The sequence below is a fragment of the Phocoena phocoena genome, chromosome 3 (genome assembly GCF_963924675.1).
Source record: "Phocoena phocoena chromosome 3, mPhoPho1.1, whole genome shotgun sequence".
Taxonomy (NCBI): domain Eukaryota; kingdom Metazoa; phylum Chordata; class Mammalia; order Artiodactyla; family Phocoenidae; genus Phocoena; species Phocoena phocoena.
The window spans coordinates 171838725-171860515 of record NC_089221.1 but is presented as its reverse complement, the minus strand read 5'-3'; the positions used below and the strand labels follow the sequence as shown (position 1 = coordinate 171860515).

The following is a 21791-nucleotide window of genomic DNA, read 5'->3' as shown; positions in this document are numbered from 1 at the left end:
CCGAAAACATGCGGGACTTCTGAGCTTGGGGCCTGTCCCCATGGCGGCGGTGGCCGGCCAGGATGTGGAAGCACCGGAAGGAAGTGGCTGCCGGGCCAAGGTGCGGCAGTTGCTTACAAGAACTGTTTCATTTTGTTCTTAGAAGAAAACGGGGGTGCGTGTGTGCCGGGGAGGGGAACTTTGTCATCTTAACTTTTGTCACAGAGTTTGAGTGCCACACGCATCTCATCTGCAGGAAGAACCAGGGGAGCCCTTAGCGCTGAATTCCGAGAAGCCTGTCCTGGCTCCCCCCGGCCCCGCCGTCCTTGGAGGTGTTCTGAGAAGGACCAAGACAAAGCAGCCCCAGAGATGGTACCTGGGACAGCGGGGCGGTGGTGGACACCAACTCCCGGGCGCCCTGGCCTGCGGCAGCGCTTCTCAAGGAAAAGGCACTTTCCGGTGGCCGGCCAGCCAGCGGCCGCGAGAGCATGTGTTTCTGATAGAAAGCTCTTTGCTTTTGATGGGACCTTTGCCCATCCAGGGAGTTGTTCAGAAAATCGTTGCTTCCACTTAGAAAAAAACCCTCCCACTTTCTGAGGACACAGAAGGGCAGGCAGGAACCTTACAAGCCCCTTCCGCTGCCCCGCCCTGTCTTCCAGAACTGTCCTGGCATGGGTCAGCCCACGGCATGATGGGCTGTGGATAGAGCCACAGGGTTGCCCCAGCCCCCTCCCTGAGGCCCTCCTCTCCACCCCACAGCCACACCTGTCTGACATGTCACGCGTCGCCAGGTAACATTGTGGGGAGTTAGACTCCCAAACCTGTCCGCAGAGAGGCCCCAGAATCAATAGAAGGCAGCAACGGGACACTAGCGGGCTGCGTTTTTCCTGACGCTGTGGTTTCCCTGAGGGTTAGAAGGCTGGCTGCAGGGTGGATAAGGAACCTGGGCGGGTGGGTGCACAGAAGCAGCTGCCAGGGCTCGGTGGCTGGTCTGGCCCAGCTCTCCCCGCCCCGCCACCCCCCGGCTGGACAACGGGGAGCACCCCGCCTCATCTCCTCGTGACCAAAGTGGGGCTGTGCTCAGCCTGGGCTGAAGGGTGTTTGGAGGCTGAAATCAGTCCGTGCCGCTGGCAGGTGGTGGGCACGGGGCAGGACGGCTTGAGTCGCTAGTGGGTCCACACAGGGTCACTGTCCTTTGACCTGCAGCCGAGTGGCCTGAGAGTGGCTGGTTTGCAGATTAATCACCTGGGCAGGTTCACGGCGCCCTGGGAAGTTTGCAGTCACAGGTGGGGCCGCAGGGTCCCTACGGGACGCATCCAGCGCCCATGCCCTCGCGTAGAGGAGTCCTGGCTGCCCGGCGCAGGGGACACGGTCAGTCTCTGCAACAGAGGGTCGGGGCAGGTGGCCTCTTTTAATCAGTGCCTCCTGTGGGGTCTGAGGTCCTCCATGTCGGGAGAGAAGCGGGCAGGTGGGGCGTTTGTGGCTGCACCCTGTACTCAGCTGCATTCCCTTCTCGGAGGCACCACCTTCCTGCAGCATCCCTGCCCGCACCCCCAAAACCAGGGAGAGTCGGAGCCGGAAGTACCCAGCCGGCCTGCAGGCATTGTGGAGGCACCTGGTGCGGGAGCAGCCCCGGCCCAGAGGGCACTTGGCCCTGGGTTTGGGATGAGAGGGGCAGAAGCTCGAATAGCAGAGTGGGGGGGCTGTGGAGGCGGTGGCGGGCAGAAGGAGCCACGGTCCAGGGTGCGGAGTCGACTACTCCTGCTGTCAGCTGCGTGGCTTAGCACTGATTTGCTAATCATTAACTAGTGGTACTGAGTCACCATCTTCTAAGCCGGTGGTTCTCACCTAGGGTGGTCCTGCCCCCAGGGGACACTGGGCCATGTCTGGGGACATCTATGGTCTTCGGGACCGGGGGGAGCTCCTGGCATCGAGGGGATGGGGGCAGGGATGCTGCTCCACCCCCCACAGCACCTGGGACGGCCCTAATGTCAGCAGTGCTAGGTCTGGGCCTCAGTCTTCCCACGTAAAGTGGGGGTTCTGTTTTGTTCTGAGGGTTACTGTGAACGCCTCACTGGGTGTTAACCAAGGTGGCAGGAAGTGATGATGGCTTTGGGGAAGGAAGCGAAGGCACTTCTTCTGGTCTGTGGACGAGGCACGGGGCCTTCTTGCCCCAGAGCACAGGTGGCCTCCAGCTGCGTTGCCCGGGGGGCCCTTACACAGCGAGTGTTCACTCCGTGGCGCGTCAGTGACTGCACCTTTTATCCCGTGCAGTTTTCCGTGCTTGTGTTGTTACCTTTCACGGTAAACAGATTTTACAGGTAGTGCTGACCTCGATTTGAGCTGAGAGGGAAACTGCTTCTGTTCTTTATGGGGCCTGGGGTAGCGGCTCAGCCCGCACTTGCTCTGCTTGTCCCCCGCGCCCTGCTTTCAAAATGGCAGCTTCACTGACTGTCATTCACATGCCGGACTTTCCGCCTGTTTCCCGTGTACATTCCAGCGTTTTCAGTACATTCACAACGTTTGCAGCCACCATCTGTGTCTAGTTCCAGAACATTCCATCACCTCAGAAGAAGCCCCATCGTCAACAGCAGTCACTCCCCATCCCCTGCCCCAACCCCTGACAACCAGGAACCCACTCTCTGTGTCTGTGGATTGGCCTGTTCTGGACGTTTCCCGTCAGTGGGATCACACACTGTGGGTCCTCCTGTGTCTGGCTTCTCTCACTGAGCAGCGTGTCCTCAGGGTCCATCCACGTGGTAGCGAGTGTCAGGGCTTTCACCCCTTTTCAGGGCTGAGTGATGCTCCCATGTGTGGATCAGTGCACCCGTTGCTGGGCATTTGGGTGTCTCTGCCTTTTGGCTGTTGTGGATCATGCTGCTGGGCACGTGCACAGGTTTTTGTGTGGACATGTGTTGTCACTTCTCTTGGCTGGGCGCCTAGGAGAGAATCGCTGGGTGAGGTTTAACTGTGTTTTGGTAACTGCCAGGCTGTTTTCAACAGCGGTGGCCCCATTTTACGTTCCCACCAGCAGTGCAGGAGGGTTCCGACTGGTCCACGTCCTCAACAGCCCTGTTGATTGTCCTTTTTGATTATGGCCGTCCTCGTGGGGGGAGGTGGGTCCCTCCGCTCTTCACTGGAGCTCCTTCCGTCCATCTGGCTCCATCCCCGGATGCTCAGCTCCTGTGTTTTGCACAGTTCATGCTGCCTTGAGTTGACCTTCCCACACCTGTAGTGTCCAGCGGGGTCCAGAAGCGTGAGCAGGCTTTGCCTGCCAGCGGGGAGAACAGAAGATCCCAGGCCCACGTGTAACCAGATCCAGTTACATCAACTACAAATTATTTTGCCCAGCGCTCGTTAGGATTATCTGCGTAGCCTCTGTCTGAGTTTCCTAAGACTGCTGTAATAAGTCACCACAGACTTTGTAGCCCAAAACCACACAGGTTTATTATCTCACGGTTCTGGAGGTCAGGAGTCTGACTCGGACCTCACGGGGCTAAATCCAGGCGTGGGCAGGGCTGGTCCTTCCGGAGCCTCCAGGGCAGCATTGGTTCCGCCTTTTCCAGCTTCCAGAGGCGCCACATCCCTGGCTCGTGGCCCCTCCTGCATCCTCACGGCCAGCAGCGCAGCATCTCCCGTCTCTCTCTGCGTCTGACCCTCCCGCCTCCCTCTTATAAGGACCCTGTGATGACACTGGACCCCCCAGGGAATCCAGGGTCATCCCTGTCTCAGGGGCCTCAACTTAATTCTGTCTGCAAAGTTCCCTCTGCCGTTTGAGGTGACATGTCCTCGGGGTCCAGGACCAGGACGGGGGGTGTCTCTGGGGCCCTTATCCTGTTGACCACGCCCTCTCCTCTAACCAGGGCAGGGAGGCCTCCTCCATGCTTTCACATTGGATTCTTTTTGAGCCCTCTGTGAGCAGGCCCTGTGGACACGCTGAGGACACAGGAGGAGGTAGGGTCAGGGTCACTCCCGCCCTGAGGGGAGAGACGCTGGGGTCTCCTCCGCCCCCTTCCATCGGGCCCCACCCTCCCCACCCCTGGGCTCCAGAAGGATCTGCTCTCAAGGCTCAGCTCGAGCACCATCTCCCTTTAGGCCAGAGCAAAGTTTTTCTTGGTAAATTCTCATAACTTAGAGTCTCCATCCTCCTGGCTCTGCTGCCCTGGGGGCAGGACTGCCCTGGCTAGAAGACTGGTTTGAGCCCTAGACATCATCTCTCCAGCCTCCGGAATTAACCCAGAGGCTCACATTCTAGAGGCAGCTGCTGAAGGCCAGGCCAGGAGCCCTGGGCCTGCGGGGGGGTTTCCAGACCTCCGAGCTGTGGAAGGGCTGAGCCTGCAGGAGACGCTGGCCTACAGGATGTGGTGGGTCGTGCCTCAGCTCTTACTGTCTGCTGAGATCCTACCCATCCCGGTTGCTCTGCCTGGACCCGCGGACACAGGTCCTCCAAGGTCAGGGTGACCAGACCTGCCGGCCTCAGGCCTGCCCACCTGGAACGGCTTCTCTGTCACTGAGGCCGTCCTGGTGGCGTTGACGTCCTCTCTGCAGGGCCGCCCTGGGCCTGGGGGGTGACAGGTCCCTACTCAAGGACACATGAGGCCCGGCTCAGATATGGGACGTCCAGAACTTTCTGATAATGAAGGAGGGCTGTTCAAAGCCCCTCAGTTTCTGGCAGTTTGCCACACAGTGTGCTAGTCTGGAGGGTGGGCCACCTGACAAGGCTGCTGGTCCCAGGGCCCAGAAACCAACTGCCGAAGGATTTATTAAAACGTTACAGATAAGTGGTCATTCGTCATACGGGGGTGCACGGGTGCATGCGGTGCAGCCCGGCCTGGGCGTTGCAGAGGCTCTGCTTCCGCTTCCCCTCTAGGCCGACTTCCCCTTCTGTGGCTGCTCCTGGGTGAGTGCCCGGGACACCCCCGTGCCGGCCACGTCCACACTCCCGGGAAAGCGCATCTCCTGGGCCGGAGATGGAGAGCCAGGGGCGGCGGGCCAGTGCTGTCATCGTAGCAGCAATGGGGACGGGGATGGCGCTGTGACCAGTCCCGAGCGTGAGCCCAACCTGAGCTCCTTGTGCTCGATTTCATCCTTTCCTGCCCTCCGAGGTGGGGTTTGTAACAGAGGAGACGGTGCAGAGCAAAGACTCGGGAGGAGCCGGAGGGGGACCGGGCATCACGGCAGGGCCATGGCAGCTGCAGCCCCTATATCGGGGCCTCGTCCCCCAAAACGGGCGGCGTCAGTCATGAGTCCAGACAGCTCGTAGAGGCATCTTTACTTAGTGCACTGGGGTGGATAGTGTCCCCCCAGATTCATATCCACCCCTTGGAAATGGAGTCTGTGCAGATGTTGCAATGGAGAGATAAGGTCACGATGGGTCACGGCGGCCCCTAATCCAGTGACGAGATTGGGACACGAGACACAGGGAAGATGAGAGAGGCAGCAGGAATGTACCCCCTCCCAGTCCCGGAGGCCAGAAGCCCCAGATCTGTGTGGGCAGGGCCGGTTCGCCCTGGGGCTCTGAGGGGGCATATGTCCCAGGCCTCTCTCCTGACTCTAATGGTGCTGGCAGTCCTTGGTGTCCCCTAGCCTGTAGACACATCACCCCATCTCTGCATCCGTTATCACGTGGTCTTTCCCTGGGTGTCTGTCTTCTCTTATAGGGACACTCATCATTGGATTTAGGGCCCACGGGGATAATCCGGGAAGAGGGCATCCCAAGATCCTTAACCCAGTCACATCTGCGAAGACTGCAGTCTCTTCTTCCAGATAAGGTCCATTCGCCAGTCCCAGGGCTGTGGATGTCTCTTCGTGGAGATGAAGAGACCACCTCGCCTGTGGGGGCCGCCCTCAGCCAGCGTGTGGGAGCTAGCAGCTCTCTCCGCTTTACTGAAAGCCTCCAGGCGCGGAGAGGATGATGCAGGGCCCGACTCAGTGTCTTCTGCTCTGAGGCAGGGGGATGTGCCTGGGGCAGTGCTGTGCGCCCTTTTGGTGAAACTCAAAACCAGAAGTCCCGGGAGTGTCCCCAGTCTGCCCGCCGGTGCTTACAGAACAGGGTTCTGAGAAGGGTGACAGTGCTTCCTCTTTGTGTGTTCCAGGTCTGGGGGAGACCCAGGGGCCCGGTGACCTTCGCATCGTGAGCGTCCCGCCCGGCCCTCCCCGTGGAGGCCTCGCGGGGGGCGTCCTGAGCGCGCAGCGGAGATGTCCAACCCCTTCCTGAAGCAGGTCTTCAACAAGGACAAGACCTTCCGGCCCAAGCGCAAGTTCGAGCCGGGCACCCAGCGTTTCGAGCTGCACAAGAAGGCGCAGGCGTCGCTGAATGCGGGGCTAGACCTGAAGCTGGCCGTGCAGCTGCCCGCCGGCGAGGAGCTCAACGACTGGGTGGCCGTGCACGTGGTCGACTTCTTCAACCGCGTCAACCTCATCTACGGCACCATCAGTGACGGCTGCACCGAGCGCTCCTGCCCCATCATGTCAGGCGGCCCCAAGTATGAGTACCGCTGGCAGGACGAGCACAGGTTCCGGCGGCCCACGGCACTGTCGGCCCCCCGGTACATGGACCTGCTCATGGACTGGATCGAGGTGCAGATCAACAATGAGGACGTCTTCCCCACCAACGTCGGTGAGTCTCTGCACTTTTATGTTCTTTTTTTTTTTTTTGATTTGATTTTTCTTTATTTATTTTTGGTTGCATTGGGTCTTCGTTGCTGCACGCAGGCTCCCTCTAGTTGTGGCGAGCCGGGGCTACTCTTTGTTGTGGTGCGCGGGTTTCTCATTGCGGTGGCTTCTCTTCTGGAGCACGGGCTCTAGGCATGTGGGCTTAGTAGTTGTGACTCGCGGGCTCTAGAGTGCAGGCTCAGTAGTTTTGGCGCACGGGCTTAGCTGCTCCGCAGCATGTGGGATCTTCCTGGACCAGGGCTCGAACCCGTGTCCCCTGCATTGGCAGGCGGATTCTTAACCGCTGCGCCACCAGGGAAGTTCTCATGTTCTTTTTTTTTTTTTTGCGGTACGCGGGCCTCTCACTGCTGTGGCCTCTCCCGCTGCGGAGCACAGGCTCCGGACGCGCAGGCCCAACGGCCATGGCTCATGGGCCCAACCGCTCCGCGGCATGTGGGATCTTCCCGGACCGGGGCACGAACCCGCGTCCCCTGCATCAGCAGGCGGACTCCCAACCACCGTGCCACCAGGGAAGCCCTCTCATGTTCTTTTCATAACAGCTTTATCAGGATGGAATCCACACCCCGTAAAACCCACCCACTTAAAGTGCACAGTTTGGTGTCATTTTAGGACAGTTACAGCTTCGTGAAGCTATCAGCTCTATCTAAACCCATCACCCTGGGACTTCCCTGGTGGTCCAGTGGTTAAGACTCCACCTTGTAATGCAGGGGGTGCGGGCTCAATCCCTGGTCAGGGAAGTAAGCTCCCACATGTTGCATAGTGTGGCCAAAAATTTTAAAAATAATAGTAATAAAAAAAAATAATAAACCCATCACTCTAAAAGAAGCCCGTCCCCGTCAGCAGTCACTCCCCACCCCCTCCCCAGCCCCTGACAACCAGGAATCCACTCTGTCTCTGGATTTGCCTGTTTTGGACGTTTCCCATCAGTGGGATCACCCCACTTTGTGTTCTTCTGTGTCTGGCTTCTCTCACTGAGCATCGTGTTCTCAGGGTCCGTCCACGTGGTAGCGAGTGTTGGGGCTTCCCTCCTTTGCGTGGCTGAGTGATGCCCCCGTGTGTGGAGGGGCTACATTTTGCTTCAAGTTAAGGATCTTGAGATGGAGAGATTATTCTGCATTATCTGGGTGAGCCCTAAATGTCATCACAAGGGTCCTAACAAGAGGGAGATGGAGGGAGACTAGACACCCAGGAGAGCAGAAGACAGTGAAGCAACAGGAGGAGGAAGGGATAGTGAGCCCAGATAAGGCAGGAACGGGTTCTCCCTGGAGCCCCCGGAGGACCCATCCCCGCCCACACCTGCACCTCGGCCCAGGGCACCATGTGGACTCTGGCCTCAGGAGCTGTGGGAGAACGCGTATGAGTTGTTCTGAGCCACTGAGCAGGTGGTAACTTGTCCTGGCAGCCCCGGGCGATGGTAGATGTCGTTCTCACATTCACCAGTGCGACATGGCTTCCTGGCAAACCACTGGCCAGTGCGCAGGCCTCAGGCCCAGCTCTTGGCCGCTGGCGTGCTCTGTGCCTCATTAAGTTTCTCACCCGCCGTCGGTACACTGAACCAGGCTGACCCTGGTGGGGTTTTCAGGGAGTCATCTGGGAAAAGGCCATCCCGGAATCATCACTTGCCCAGAATAGAGATTCCTGGGCAGCCCCCCATCAGGTTGCTGGGTCCACGTCTACACATGCTCCGTGTCATCCTGAGTCCCTGCCTTGCTGGGACCCCCTGAAGCCTCCCCAGATCCTGAGCGGTCCACATCCTAGAACTCAGACCCTGAGGGCCTCTAGTCAGTGCCTCGCCCATGGAAGCAAATTCTAGTAATCCTACCAAAGAGGAAAGCACGAGAAGGGCGAGAGAAATGACCTTGGCAGACATCACTCAGCTGCCCAGCAGGGGTCAGAGACCTCTGCCACACGGCCACAGTGGGTTCTGTGGCTGCTGGCGCCTTCCTCGGGCCACCTGGCCCAGGCCACACCTTCCAGCCCTGTCCACGGACCCCGGGACCAGCTTTGCCCCTCACCTAGGCTCGACCCCCAGCCAGGCACACAGATTGGAATGCTTCTTTTTGCGGGTCTGTGGTGCTGTGCAGAGCCTGCCTCGCTCCTCAGGGTGAAATTTGTGGGCGGGCAAAGAAAGGGCGGGTCCAGAGTTCATCCTACCTTCTGTGCTGGTTCTAGTCACACCTGAGCATCCACTTAGGCCCCAAAGCCACCTGCCCACACTCTTGAGCTTAGACCCAGGTTCTTTCCCGTAAAAGAAACGTTCTTTCACAGACTTTTCCCGTAAAGGGTCAGACAGTAGATCTTTCCGGTTTTTGCCTCTAGATGGTCTGTCTCAGCTACGCGGATCTGCTGTGTAGTCTGAAAGCTGTCATGGACGATCTGTAAACAGACAAGGGTGCATAAGGAGTGGGCCTGCGTTCCAATAAAACTTTATTTACAGGAGTGGGAGGTGGGCTGGATTTGTGACCCCCGTGTGAGGGCATCGTGGCAGGTGTGGGCAATGCAGTCCCAGAATCTTCTGTTTCTAGGCCTTTCTCCTACGGGGCTGCCTCTCCCCCTCCACCCAGGATGGCCCAGGGTGACCTCGGTGACTCCTGGCATCCCTCTCCCAGGAGAGGGGGCAGGGCAGGGCCTTAGCCTCGGTGGGCCCAGGACCCCGTGTGGCTGGTGCCAGCCACACCCTGTGCTCACCTTCCTCTGCCTGCCATGGGCTCTGCGCTCCCTCTGACTTCCTGACACTGTTAGGGGGACTTCCCCTATGGGGATCCCCATGCCCTGGAGACCACTGTCCCACCAAGTGGCTTTCACAGGCCTTCAAGACGGCGTGTGCTCCTGAGATGCCCCGTGAACGTGGTCGTCTCTCGAGAGTGGAGCATGCCTTTTGTTTTAGCCTTTTTTCTCCGGTTGGATGGAGGGAGAAAACCCAGAGGGCTCATTGATGCTGAACGAACCTTCCACAGAGGTAGATCCCTGGAGCCGCTGGGCCCTGTCCACCTGTAACAGACGTTCACAGGCGCTTCCGGCCGATGGAATACCAGTCCCATCAGCTGTCACACCCACCAGGACACGCAGGAGGGAGCAGGACGGGAGCTGGAAAGGCGCACGTTCGTGGGGGCGTCTTTCCCGTTTGCCTCGTGCCTCCACAGTCCCGGGACCTTTCCCTGGTGTGAGCCGCCGCGTGGGCTCGTCTTCCACCTCCCACTTGGGCCGGGCTGTTCCCCATCTCACTGCAGACGCCATCCCGTGTCGCCGCCCTGCGCACGGATCTCCGGCACTTGCCTGCACGTCTTTGGGGCCTTTGCTCGCCGACCATAGGGCTGTGAAGCACAGCACCGTCCAGCAGCTGACCGCTCGGTCTTCCGGAAGCTTGTGCCTTGTGCACCATGGCTTTCCTCGCGCTTGGTGACACCTTTGTGCTCCTCCCCCTGGGCTGCCAGCTCTGGAGCCCCTCTCTTGAAGAACTGGGGCCGGTCCACCCTGGTCCTGGAAAGCCCCCTGGTAGTGCCGGTCAGGTGGAGCGAATGCGTGGCATCTGCCCTGTGGGACGAAGAGGACACGAGGTGGGAGCGGGCGAGCACGTGGGGGGCACAGACTGACACCGCAGGAGGGCTGAGTCCGCTAGTCCCACAGTACGTGTGTGTCACCGCAATTTAGAAAACCGAGGGGCCTCCTGGTGGCAGAGTGGCTGAGACACCACGCTCCCGGTGCAGGGGGCCCGGGTTCGATCCCTGGCCAGGGAACTAAGATCCCACGTGCCGCAGCTAAGCCCATGCGCTGCGACTACTGAGCCCAGGTGCTCTACAGCCAGCACGCCACAGCAAAGACCCCGAGTGGCCAAAATAAATAAATAATAAATACACTTAAAAAATAGAAATAAAACGTATTCAATTCAGTAGTTGGACAAGAAAGTGCAACACAGTGTATGCATGCAATTAAGTTAGGATATGTACATTCAAATTTAAGTGATGTCATGAAACATACACTGGAGAGAGAGAAGTGTATTAAGTGGAAAATGTCAAAGGCCAAAACATAGGTTTTTATGGGTTCTCCAGTTCTATTCCAAAAAATAAACATAACTGGAGACAGAAACCTGTGAGCCACCGGAAGTGGGATGGCGTGTCCACATCTGGCCAGACCGGGGTGGGGCGGGACGGGACACGTCCAGCAGGTGCTGGGCCACGGGGGCTGCAGTCCTGGCACTCTTATCTGCCGGCACCCCGCCCCCAGGCACTGTTAGGGAGCCAAGAAGTGGGCTTCCCAGGCCCGGGGTCCCGCAGAGAGGGGTTCGCGCCTGCAGCTGGGGACGCATCCTAGCTGAGCTGCCCCTGCCGCCTCTGCAGGCACGCCGTTCCCCAAGAACTTCCTGCAGGTGGTGAAGAAGATCCTGTCGCGGCTCTTCCGCGTGTTCGTGCACGTCTACATCCACCACTTCGACCGCATCGCGCAGCTGGGCTCAGAGGCGCACGTCAACACCTGCTATAAGCACTTCTACTACTTCGTCACGGAGTTTGGCCTCATCGACACCAAGGAGCTGGAGCCGCTGGTGAGCGCGTCGGGGCATCGTGGGGAGGCGAGTGCCCCCTGTCCTGGGGCTGCATGCCCATCGGGGCGCGGGCGGGCGGGTCACTGCCTGCAGCTGCCCCCGCTTCCCGGTGGGAGAAACAGATGGGCCTCTGGTGACTGTCCCCACCTACACCTCCTCCACCCACCCCTGTCCCCTGCCGGCGGAGAACAAGGATTTTTTTGGTTTTAATTGAGGTAAAATTTGCATAACGTAAAATTAGCTATCGTGAAGTCAACAATTCAGTGGTGTTTAGCACATTCACAGGGTTGGGCAACCATCACCTCTATCCAGTTCCAGAACCTTCCTTCCATCACCCCAAAAGAAGCCCCGCCCCCATCAGCAGTCACCCCCATCCTCCTCCCCAGCCCCTGCAACCACTAACCCGCTTTATTTATTTCTTTTTTAAAAAAATTTATTTTATTTATTTGTTTATTTTTGGCTGTGTTGGGTCTTTGTTGCCGTGTGTGGGCTTTCTCTAGTTGCAGCGAGCGGGGGCTACTCTTCGTTGCGGTGCACAGGCTTCTCATTGCGGTGGCTTCTCTTGTTGCGGAGCATGGGCTCCGGGCGCGCAGGCTTCAGTAGTTACAACATGCGGGCTCAGTAGTTGTGGCGCACAGGCTTAGTTGCTCCGCGGCCTGTGGGGTCTTCCCAGCCCAGGGCTCAAACCCGTGTCCCCTTAACCACTGCGCCACCAGGGAAGCCCCAGCCCCTATTCTTTTACAACTTTTAAAACTCTCTGAAAGCAGCTTCAGAGACCGTCCTCACTTCTGTGTACTCCCTCGCAGGCCCTGCCTATCAGTAAGCATTTTTCCGGAGTTGAAGTTACAGTGTGCATGCCTAGTGGGGTTGGGGTACTCCTCGGGGGTAGTGGAACGTTCTGGAACTAGAGGTGGGGTTGTGCACCCTTGTGGAGGTGAATGCCTCTTTCCCACAGTTCCTTTTATGTGAATCTCACCAAATACTGAAAATCATTGTGTGCAGTTTTGTGATCAGCTCACTTTTGTTTGGTTAACTCAGTGCCCTAATCGCATGGTCATTTGTCCCACACTGATGCTTAGAGTTAGCTCTTTCTGGACACAGGGACTGTGGGACCCTTCACAGAAAGAGTCTGCGCCCCAGCCTGAGGCGCGCTGCCGTCTGCTCTGTATTTCGTAAGATTTGCTTTAAGTGAGGCCTGAGGGCTCCCATGAGACTGCGTCCCCCGATTTCCTGTGTGGTTTGCTGATGTCCTGCTTGTTCTTAACAGAAAGAAATGACCGCACGGATGTGCCACTGAGAGCCCCTTGACCCCGTAGTCACCGAGTCCGCGCCCGGGGAACAGTCCTACTGGAGGGCCACGTCTCCAGAACAGGGACCGGTATTTTCTGGCCCAGCAAATTCTGTGCTGTCTGGGCTGCGTCCTCTCTCCGATCCCAAGGTGGCAGCACCCGTGGGTCTGAGCCTCCCTGAGCCCCAGTCTCCTCGGCCAGCATGGGGGAGATAGATAGAACTTGAACTCTGTGATTCCACGTGTTGTGAGCAACCGGGAAAACCCACTTCATTTGCAGACCGCTTGCACCTGCCTGGAGGCTGGCCCCACTCGGGTCCGTCTCCTGCACCAGCCCGCCTGCTCGGCCGTGGGTGGTCAGGCCCCCATCAGCGAGGCTGAGACCCCGCAGTGCCCCCCGCTGCGGCCCAGGCCTGGTTCCGAGTGGTACGAGCGCTCGGCTTGCATCCTCCCGGCGTCCTCCCCCCAAGCCACTTCCGTCCCGCTGTTCCTCCGGGACCCTTAGGCTCCTGTGCCAGCTTCCCGAGCCCACGCCCACATCCCAGGTGTCCTGGGGCCGCTTCATGTCGCATAAAAGATTGAATTCGTCTAGTTGCATTTACGACCACTATGAGATGTTACCGGAATAAAAAAGTTTTTTACCTACAAGGAGTGATCCCCCTCCCCTCTAGAAAAATGTCCCCTTTCCGTCGTGAATAGCAGTACGATTCTGCCAGGGAACGCCTCTCCCTGGTTTGGGACCTTTGAGTTTTGCCGAATGTTTAGCCGGACTTAGCCTTGCTTCACACGCCTGCCAGCTTCATATCGAAACCCTTTGTCAGCGTGGCCCTCCGTGGCTCCGGGACCAAATCCCAGCACCGTCTCCCCGCAGAAGCTTTGGGGCCCCGCCCGCTCACGCCCCACCCGCGCACAGCATCCTCCGTGGCCTTTCGCCGTGGCGGTCCTGCCCACCTGGACCACACCAGCTCTGAGTACCTCTGGGTGTCTGGGATGCTCGCGGGGAGACAGGGCCACCACCCGACACCAACACCCAACAAGTGCAATTAACACGACCTGGGCCTCGGCCCTTCCAGAAGTTGCTGGGGTCCCACTCCCGGAGTCCTGGAAAGACTGCAGGAAACCGCCCGGTCGCGTGTAGCTCCTCTTAAATGCAGAACCACCACCAAACGCCGTAACCACTGTGCCACTCAGGTCACCAGCCAGGTTGGAAAGGTGGCGGGGCTGGAGGGGGGGTGCTCCCCTGCCCACCCTCCCGTGCCCATGGGTGTTCCCACAGGACCATCAGAATAAATCACGTGTCTCCTTACCTGCACCTGCTGGTTGTCATTTCTGTCTTCCTGGTGGGAGGGCCTGGCATTGGGACACATCCCCAAGTGGCAAAGAAATCTTAGATGTCACAACAGTTGATGTCCTGCTTGTTCTTAACAGAAAGAAATGACTGCACGGATGTGCCACTGAGAGCCCCTGTGGGACAAAGAGGACACGAGGTGGGAGCGGGCAGAGTGTCCCAAGTAGCTAAACAGATGCACAGAATATCAGTGGGATTAGAATTTCACAGGGTACAGGGCGGGGCTGATGAGGACCAGAGTCTGGAAAGCAGGTTGAGCCGGCGCCCATTCCCTCTCCCGTTTCTGCTTTCGGCACTCAGCACACGAGGAGATTTTAACTGTTGCCCCTTTGCTGTGTAAAGAAGGTTCCAGAAAACTTTGAACCAAGTGGGAACAGAGGGGTGTTTTCTGTCTCAGCCCCGTCCTAACTATCCTGTGACCTTGACACATGAGTTTACCCCCAAAATCTCATATGTGAAGAATGGGAACGGGTTACTTACTCTCAGGGGACGTGGGGCTGACAGGATGGTCTTTTGCCAGGCGGGTTGGGGCCTGTGCTCCAGACCTTCCTGCCCCTAGAGGGCGTGCCGCCTCCATCGGACAGACAGAGTGACTTGCGGGGACTCCCCATCACTTGTAAATACCTTCTAAAGAAGCTGCTGTTTCCTTACCCCTTGATTTTGCAAATGCACCACAGAGGTTTCCAGGACCATTTTAAAGTTTGGGGAGCTGTGATTCGGAACAACAGACCCCAAAGCCATCCACATCCCGGTCCCAGGACCTGTAGATGTGTCACCTCACGGGGCAGAGGGGACTTTGCAGGTGGGATTAAGTTGAAGCCCCTGAGATGGGGGTGACCCTGGATTCCCTGGGGGGCCCAGCGTCATCTCAGGGTCCTTATAAGAGGGAGGCGGGAGGGTCAGAGGCAGAGAGAGACGGGAGATGCTGCACTGCGGGCTCTGAGGATGCAGGAGGGGCCGCGAGCCAGGGATGCGGTGCCTCTAGAAGCTGGAAAAGGCGGGAACCGATGCTGCCCTGGAGCCTCCGGAAGGACCAGCCCTGCCCACGCCTGGATTTAGCCCCGTGAGACCCGTTTTGGACTTGTTACCTCCAGTACTTTAAGGGAATAAATTCATATTTAAGCCACTGAGTTTGTGGTGACTTGTTAGAGCTGCCACGGGAAATTCACACACCCTTTAGAAGGAAAATTTTCGCACACAGAATGCCTGGGACCCGCTGACTTGGGCTGCCTGGAATGGGAGAATTAGCCAGGCCAGCTTCTGAGCAACTCCTCCCTCCACGGGCCTGAGAATCACTCGTCTTAACAGGACAGTTCACCCCAAAACTTGTCCAACCAGGAGAGGTAGTGGGGGGCAGGAACTGGTGTCTGGAAGTCTGGTCAGCCGGGGCAGTGGTAGAAGAAACCAGCTGTGTTGCTTGTACAAGACCGGCTGGCCCGCTTCCCTCCCGGTCAGCATGGGAGAGGCTGCCACTTAGACATGGCTGTGGATTCGTATCATCCCAATGGAGGTGACAAAGAAGGCAACCTCTGGTGTACCCGGAAGGGATGTTCTTCCAGGAAGAGGAGAACTGCTTAGTAGGGCCATCTTGGAAAATGGCCCTACTAAGCCCCAAAATCAGGAGCCCCGTGCTACTGAAAACTTCCAAACTGGGGCAGGCATTGTCCTAGCGTCCCATGCTGTCCAGTATGGCAGCCACTAGCCACAGGTGGCTGTTTCACTTCTAATTCAAGATCAACTAAAAGGAAAATGGGGACTTCCCTGGTTGTCCAGTGGCTAAAACTCCACACTCCCAATGCAAGGGGCCTGGGTTCGATCCCCGGTCAGGGAACTAGATCCCACATGCCCCAAATAAGATCGAGCGCAGCCAAATAAATAAATAAATACATTTTTAAAATTAAAAGGAAAATGTCTCGGCTCCTCCATCTCACTAAGCCCTTGTCAGTGGTGTCTCCACGGCCACCCATTTCTGCCACGTCTGTTGGCACTGCTTCTAGAAGCAGTTCCTGAGTCAGAACGAAGGTCAGGTAGAGATGATTTGAATCCTTTCCAGTTCATAAAACTCGATGGTGAAATCTGGAACTTGATAATTGGTTTTCACGTGGACCACCAAACGGAGAGGCCATGTGGGGTCATGGAGGACAGATGGAGGATTTGAAAAAGCCCAGATAGACTTGTCCTTCTGTTGAGAACCAAGTGAAACCCCTCTGGGTTGTTGCCATTATTTTATAGCTATGATAAATATTCCTCTAGCTGAATCTTTATAAACATCCTTAATTTTTTTTTTCAATTTTTTGGCCACCCCGAGCAGCATGTGGGATCTTAGTTCCCTGACCAGGGATCGAACCCAGGCCCCTTGCAATGGTAGCACAGAGCCTTAACCCCTGGACCACCAGGGAAGTCCTTAAACATCCTTAACTATTGACATAGCCAATATTGCTGTTGGTGTCAGAGGGAATTACGTTGTAGGGTATTTTTGTATGTATTGTGCAGTACCCTGCAGATAGGGGAAACCAATTTACACCCCCATCGAGGTGTCTGGTGGTTCCCATTTCCTGCATCCTCCTCCCAACACTGGGACTTAGGCCTTGAGTCACTTATCGATTCGAGGTGGAATATCCTCGTTGTAGTAATTCATTATTTTGTTTGTTTAATTTTTTTATTTTATATTGGAGCATGGTTGATTAACAATGTTGTGTTAGTTTCAAGTGTACAGCAAAGTGATTCAGTTATCTATATACATGTATCTATTCTTTTTCAAATTCTTTTCCCATTTAGGTTGTTACATAATATTGAGCAGAGTTCCCTGTGCTACACACTATGTCCTGATAGGTTATCCATTTTAAATATAGCAGTGTGTACATGTCAATCCCAAACTCCCTAGTAGTAATTCATTGTTGACCAGAGATATTGCCAATTCATATCCCTTGTCCATTTTTCCATTGGGAAGTGGTCTTTTATTGGTTTCTGAAAACATTTTACATATGGGCTTATTAATGTTTTTTACTTGTTTATAAAAGCTTTCCTATATATAATTTGTCATATATGTTACACAAATTTCTCCTGGTTTCTTGTTTGTCCTTAACATTATTTATGATCCTTTTGACATACTTTTCCCTTATTCTTTTTTTTTTTTAATTTTGATTGGAGTGTAGTCGATTTACAATGTTGTGCTATTTTCTGCGGTACAGCAAAGTGAATCAGTTATACATACACATATATCCACTTTTCCTTTATTCTTGAACTTTCGTATTTTTGGTCAACCTTTTCCCTGATGGTTTCTACCCCTGGTGATGAGCTCATAAACTTGAGCTGGGGAAGGCCTTTATGTGAATATTCACCTCTGTTTTCTTCTCGTTCTCCATGTTTCTTTTTTTTTTAATATTAAATATGGGTAAACTAAAGAGTTTAATTTCCATGTGTGGTGAAAGGAAAGGCTCTAGAGAAATTTTTATTTTTTAAAATTTTATTTATTTATTTAATATTTAGGTGCTCCAATGTTCGATGCATTTTTATTTATTTATTTATTTATTTATTTATTTATTGGCCACACCCCACAGCACGCAGGATCCTATTTCCCCGACCAGGGATTGAACCCGCGCCTCCTGCAATGGAAGCACGGATTCCTAACCATTAGACCACCAGGGAAGCCCAAATTTTTAATTTTTTAAATAATAAGTGAATCCCCTGTTCCAACACCATATGACTCTCCCGCCTCAGAAATGTTACTTATTTACACAGGGGTCCATTTCTGGCTTTTCCAGGAATTTGCCTATCCCACCTTCAGTTTTACTGTACCTTATGAAGTTAGAGTAATTTTAATATCTGGCAATATGAGTTTCTCATTCTCTAAAATATATTTTCTTGGGACTTCCCTGGCGGTCCAGTGATTAAGACTCCGCACTTCCACTGCAGGGGGCGTGGGTTCAATCTCTGGTCGGGGAACAAAGATCCTGCAAGCCGCGTGGTGTGGCCAAAGAAAATAATAATAGTAAAAATAAATAGGGACTTCCCTGGTGGCACAGTGGTTGAGACTCCGTGCTCCCAATGCAGGGGGCCCGGGTTTGATTCCTGGTCAGGGAACTAGATCCCACATGCGGCGGAGCAACTAAGCCCGCGAGCGACAACTCCTGAGCCTGTGTTCTAGAGCCTGTGAGCCAGAACTACTGAGCCCGCGTGCCACAGCTACTGAAGCCTGCGCACCTAGAGCCTGTGCTCTGCAACAGGAGAGGCCACCGCAATGAGAAGCCCGCGCACCACAACGAAGAGTGGCCCCTGCTCACCGCAACTAGAGAAAGCCCACGTGCAGCAACGAAGACCCAACGCAGCCAAAAAATAATAAATAAATAAGTAAATTAATTTTTTTTTAAAAAAAGAGTAAAACCACAATCTTAACACTTTCTTCTTTTCACACAGACCTATACAGTGGTGATGGTTGCACAACTCTGCATATGCTAACCCAGGAGCTGTGCACTTAGCATGGGAGAATCTCAGGACATGTGACTTCTATCCCAATAAAGCTGTTATATAAAAGGCACAGCACGGGGCTTCCCCGGTGGCGCATTTGTTGAGAGTCCGCCTGCCGATGCAGGGGACACGGGTTCGTGCCCCGGTCCGGGAAGATCCCACATGCTGCGGAGCAGCTGGGCCCGTGAGCCATGGCCATTGAGCCTGCGCGTCCGGAGCCTGTGCTCCGCAACGGGAGAGGCCACAACAGTGACAGGCCCGCGTACGGCAAAAAGAAAAAAAAAAAAAAAAAAAAAGGCACAGCACGGTTCAGAGTAGATCAGGCCGAGTTATATCCAAGCAAAGAGAACCATGAGAGAGCAGGGATTGCAGTATTAATGCGTACGAGAAAGAGTATACTTATTTTGATCAAGTTTCCTGATTAATAGCTCTATAGGGAAAATATATTAGAAAACTATATGTACTGAAATATATTAAATGAAATAGAAATTCAAGGAAAACTTTAAAAAAATTATACAAATGAACTTATTTACAAAAGAGAAATAGACCCACAGACATAGAAAACAAAGTTATGGTTACCAAAGGGGAAAGGAGGGGAGGGATAAATTAGGAGTATGGGATTAACATATACACACCACTATACTTAAAATAGATAAACAACAAGGACCTACTGTATAGTACAGGGAACTACACTTGGGAATTCCCTGATGGTTCAGTGGTTAGGACTCGGTGCTTTCACTGCTGGGCCCGGGGTTCAATCCCTGGTCGGGGAACAAAGATCCCACAAGTCATGCGGCACAGAAAAAAATAAAAAGGGAACTATACTCAATATTTTGTAATAACCTATAAGGGAAAAGCATCAAAAAGAACATATATGTATATGTAACTGAATCACTTTGCAGTACAACTGAAATTAACACAACAGTGTAAATCAACTATAGTTCAATTTTAAACAAAAGAAATTCAAGGAAAACATGGCACAATGATTTAAAGTTACTTCTCTTGTCAGCTAAGAAAATATTAATATACTGATATATCAATATATAAATTTATTGATAGATTGATTATAAAATGATATATAAATTTATTAACATGACATATCATATAACTGATTTACAAGTTAATATATTTAACTGAATATTTAATATGTTCAATATAATTAAAAGTAAAATAATATTTTCTATACATGCTATTTATTAAAGTTTACTTGCTGGCTATTTTTAAAATTTCTCACTCAGGGTTTCCCTGTTGGTGCAGTGGTTGGGAGTCCGCCTGCCAATGCAGGGGACACGGGTTCGTGCCCCGGTCCGGGAGGATCCCACATGCCGCAGAGCGGCTGGGCCCGTGAGCCCTGGCCGCTGAGCCTGTGCGTCCAGAGCCTGTGCTCGGCAATGGGAGAGGCCACAGCAGTGAGAGGCCCGCGTACCACAAAAAAAAAAAGAGAGAGAGAGAGAGAGAGAGCTTAGGGGTCTGCTTGTGGTTTTATTGGGGTTGAGGGTGAGGGCCTAGGTTTCATGGGCTCACTCTTTATTGGTGACTTTAAAACATACGAGCAGGAATTTAAAGCATGGGAAGAGGAAAAACAAGCAGCCCAAATGGTCAGTTATGGAAACCAACCAAGATCTCTGACTCAGTGAGGGGTGGTTGCCTGGCTCTTTACTTCGTCCCGTGGCTGGCAAGGTGTTTATTCGAGATGCCATCTTTTTTTTTTTTTTTTTTGGTTTTGGTTTGTTTATTTATTTGTTTATGGCTGCGTTGGGTCTTCGTTGTTGCTGCGCGTGGGCTTTCTCCAGTTGCGGCGAGCGGGGGCCACTCTTCGTTGCAGCATGCTGGCTTAGTTGCTCCACGGCATGTGGGATCCTCCCGGACCGGGACTCAAACCCGCATCCCCTGCATTGGCAGGCGAACTCCCAACCACTGTGCCACCAGGGAAGTCCGAGATGCCACCTTTGAAGTAGGTGTGTCAGCAATCTAAGTCAGGCGCCTGCATTATGAAAAAGAAAACAAAAAATCAACTGTCAGGGCTTACACTACACCACTAAAACTAGAAATTAATAGCCAAAGATTAAGTAACTCTCAGCCACTGGAAACATACTAAGCCTTCTCCAGAATGGATACCTCTGCATGGGGGGAAGAGCCCAGATTTTTTTTTTTTTAAAACGATGTTTTGGGGTTTTTCATAATTTATTTATTTAATTTATGTATTTTCGGCTGCGCTGGGTCTTCGTTGCTGCATGCGGGCTTTCTCTAGTTGTGGCGAGCAGGGGCTTTTCTTCGTTGCGGTACGTGGGCTTCTCATTGCGGTGTCTTCCTTGTTGCGGAGCACCGGCTCTAGGCGCGTGGGCTTCAGTAGTTGCAGCTCGTGGGCTCAGTAGTTGTGGCTCACGGGCTCTAGAACGCAGGCTCAGTAGTTGTGGCACACGGGCTCAGTTGCTCTGCGGCATGTGGGATCTTCCCGGTCCAGGGCTCGAACCTGTGTCCCCTGTATTGGCAGGCGGATTCTTAACCACTGCGCCACCAGGGAAGCCCAAGAGCTCACATTTTAAGGGGAGAGTCCTGACTGTAGGGTCAGACAAACCTAACAAGAAATGTAAGCTGTGTAAACATCAGCTTCCATGAGTAAAGTGGAGATTGCATATATGTGTCTTTAAGAGAAGCTGTTAGTTATATAGTAATGGAGTAGCTGTATTAGTCAGCTAGTGCTGTATAACAAAGCACCACAAACAAAACTTGAGACAACACACATTTGCAGTCCACAGTTCCCATGGGCCAGGAGTCCAGGCCCTGCCCTGCCCTGCTTGGGCTACAGTTATGGTGTCAGCAAGGCTGGTGTCTCACCCAGAGACCCAACTGGGGACCCATCCTATTCGAAGCTCTCGTGGCTGTTGGCAGAGTTCAGCTCCCTGCAGTTGCAGGACAGAGGGCCTTAGCTTCTCGCGGGCTGTCAACCAGAGACCTCCCTCAGCCCCCTGCCACGTGGGTCACCCCAACATGGCCACATGCTTCATCAGAGCCGGCAAGAGGAGTGGGCCAGAGGGACATTAGGACCTGATGTGACCACTGCCTCACTCATTGGTGCCGTCCACACTCAGGGGAGGGCATGGCACCAGGGCGTGACCACCAGGAGGTGGGTTGCAGTGGCCACGTGAGAGCCTCCAGCTTTTTCTCATTAAGTGGACGTGAACCCCACCATTGAACTACTGGCGTCACTCCATCACGTGACAGGAGCCCAGGTCGGTGGCTCTTTGATGGCATGAAGGCAGTTGCAGTTGTTCGCCTCGAGAGACATTTCTGACGTCTCCTCCTCCTCCCGCATGGGGAGTCTCTCTGGACCAGGGTCTGTCCCCTTCGGTGCTGCTGGCGTTGGGGCTGGTTATTCTCAGGGGTGGGGGGGCATCCTAGGCACTGGAGGGTGTGGAGCAGCCTCCCTGGCCCCACCCACTGGATGCCAGGAGCCCCCCAGTGTGACAGCCACAGCCATCCCCAGACATGAC

The 21791-nt window shown here is 54.4% G+C and overlaps 1 protein-coding gene across 1 annotated transcript; it reads left to right on the top strand.

Annotated features, from left to right (window-relative positions):
* The first annotated feature begins 6177 nt into the window (after window positions 1–6177).
* MOB3A (MOB kinase activator 3A) lies at window positions 6178–12491 on the top strand. Its single transcript, XM_065874961.1, has 3 exons — window positions 6178–6598; window positions 10992–11194; window positions 12462–12491. The coding sequence occupies exons 1-3, from the start codon at window positions 6178–6180 to the stop codon at window positions 12489–12491; spliced, it is 654 nt and encodes a 217-aa protein (XP_065731033.1).
* Window positions 12492–21791: the final 9300 nt, after the last annotated feature.

What these genes read in the sequence shown, in the direction of transcription:
- MOB3A (XM_065874961.1), top strand. Translation starts at nt 6,178, where the DNA reads ATGTCCAACCCCTTCCTGAAGCAGGTCTTCAACAAGGACAAGACCTTC. An exon ending in CGTCTTCCCCACCAACGTCG is followed by an intron (nt 6,599 to 10,991) that starts GTGAGTCTCTGC and finishes CCGCCTCTGCAG; the next exon opens with GCACGCCGTTCCCCAAGAAC. An exon ending in CCAAGGAGCTGGAGCCGCTG is followed by an intron (nt 11,195 to 12,461) that starts GTGAGCGCGTCG and finishes TGTTCTTAACAG; the next exon opens with AAAGAAATGACCGCACGGAT.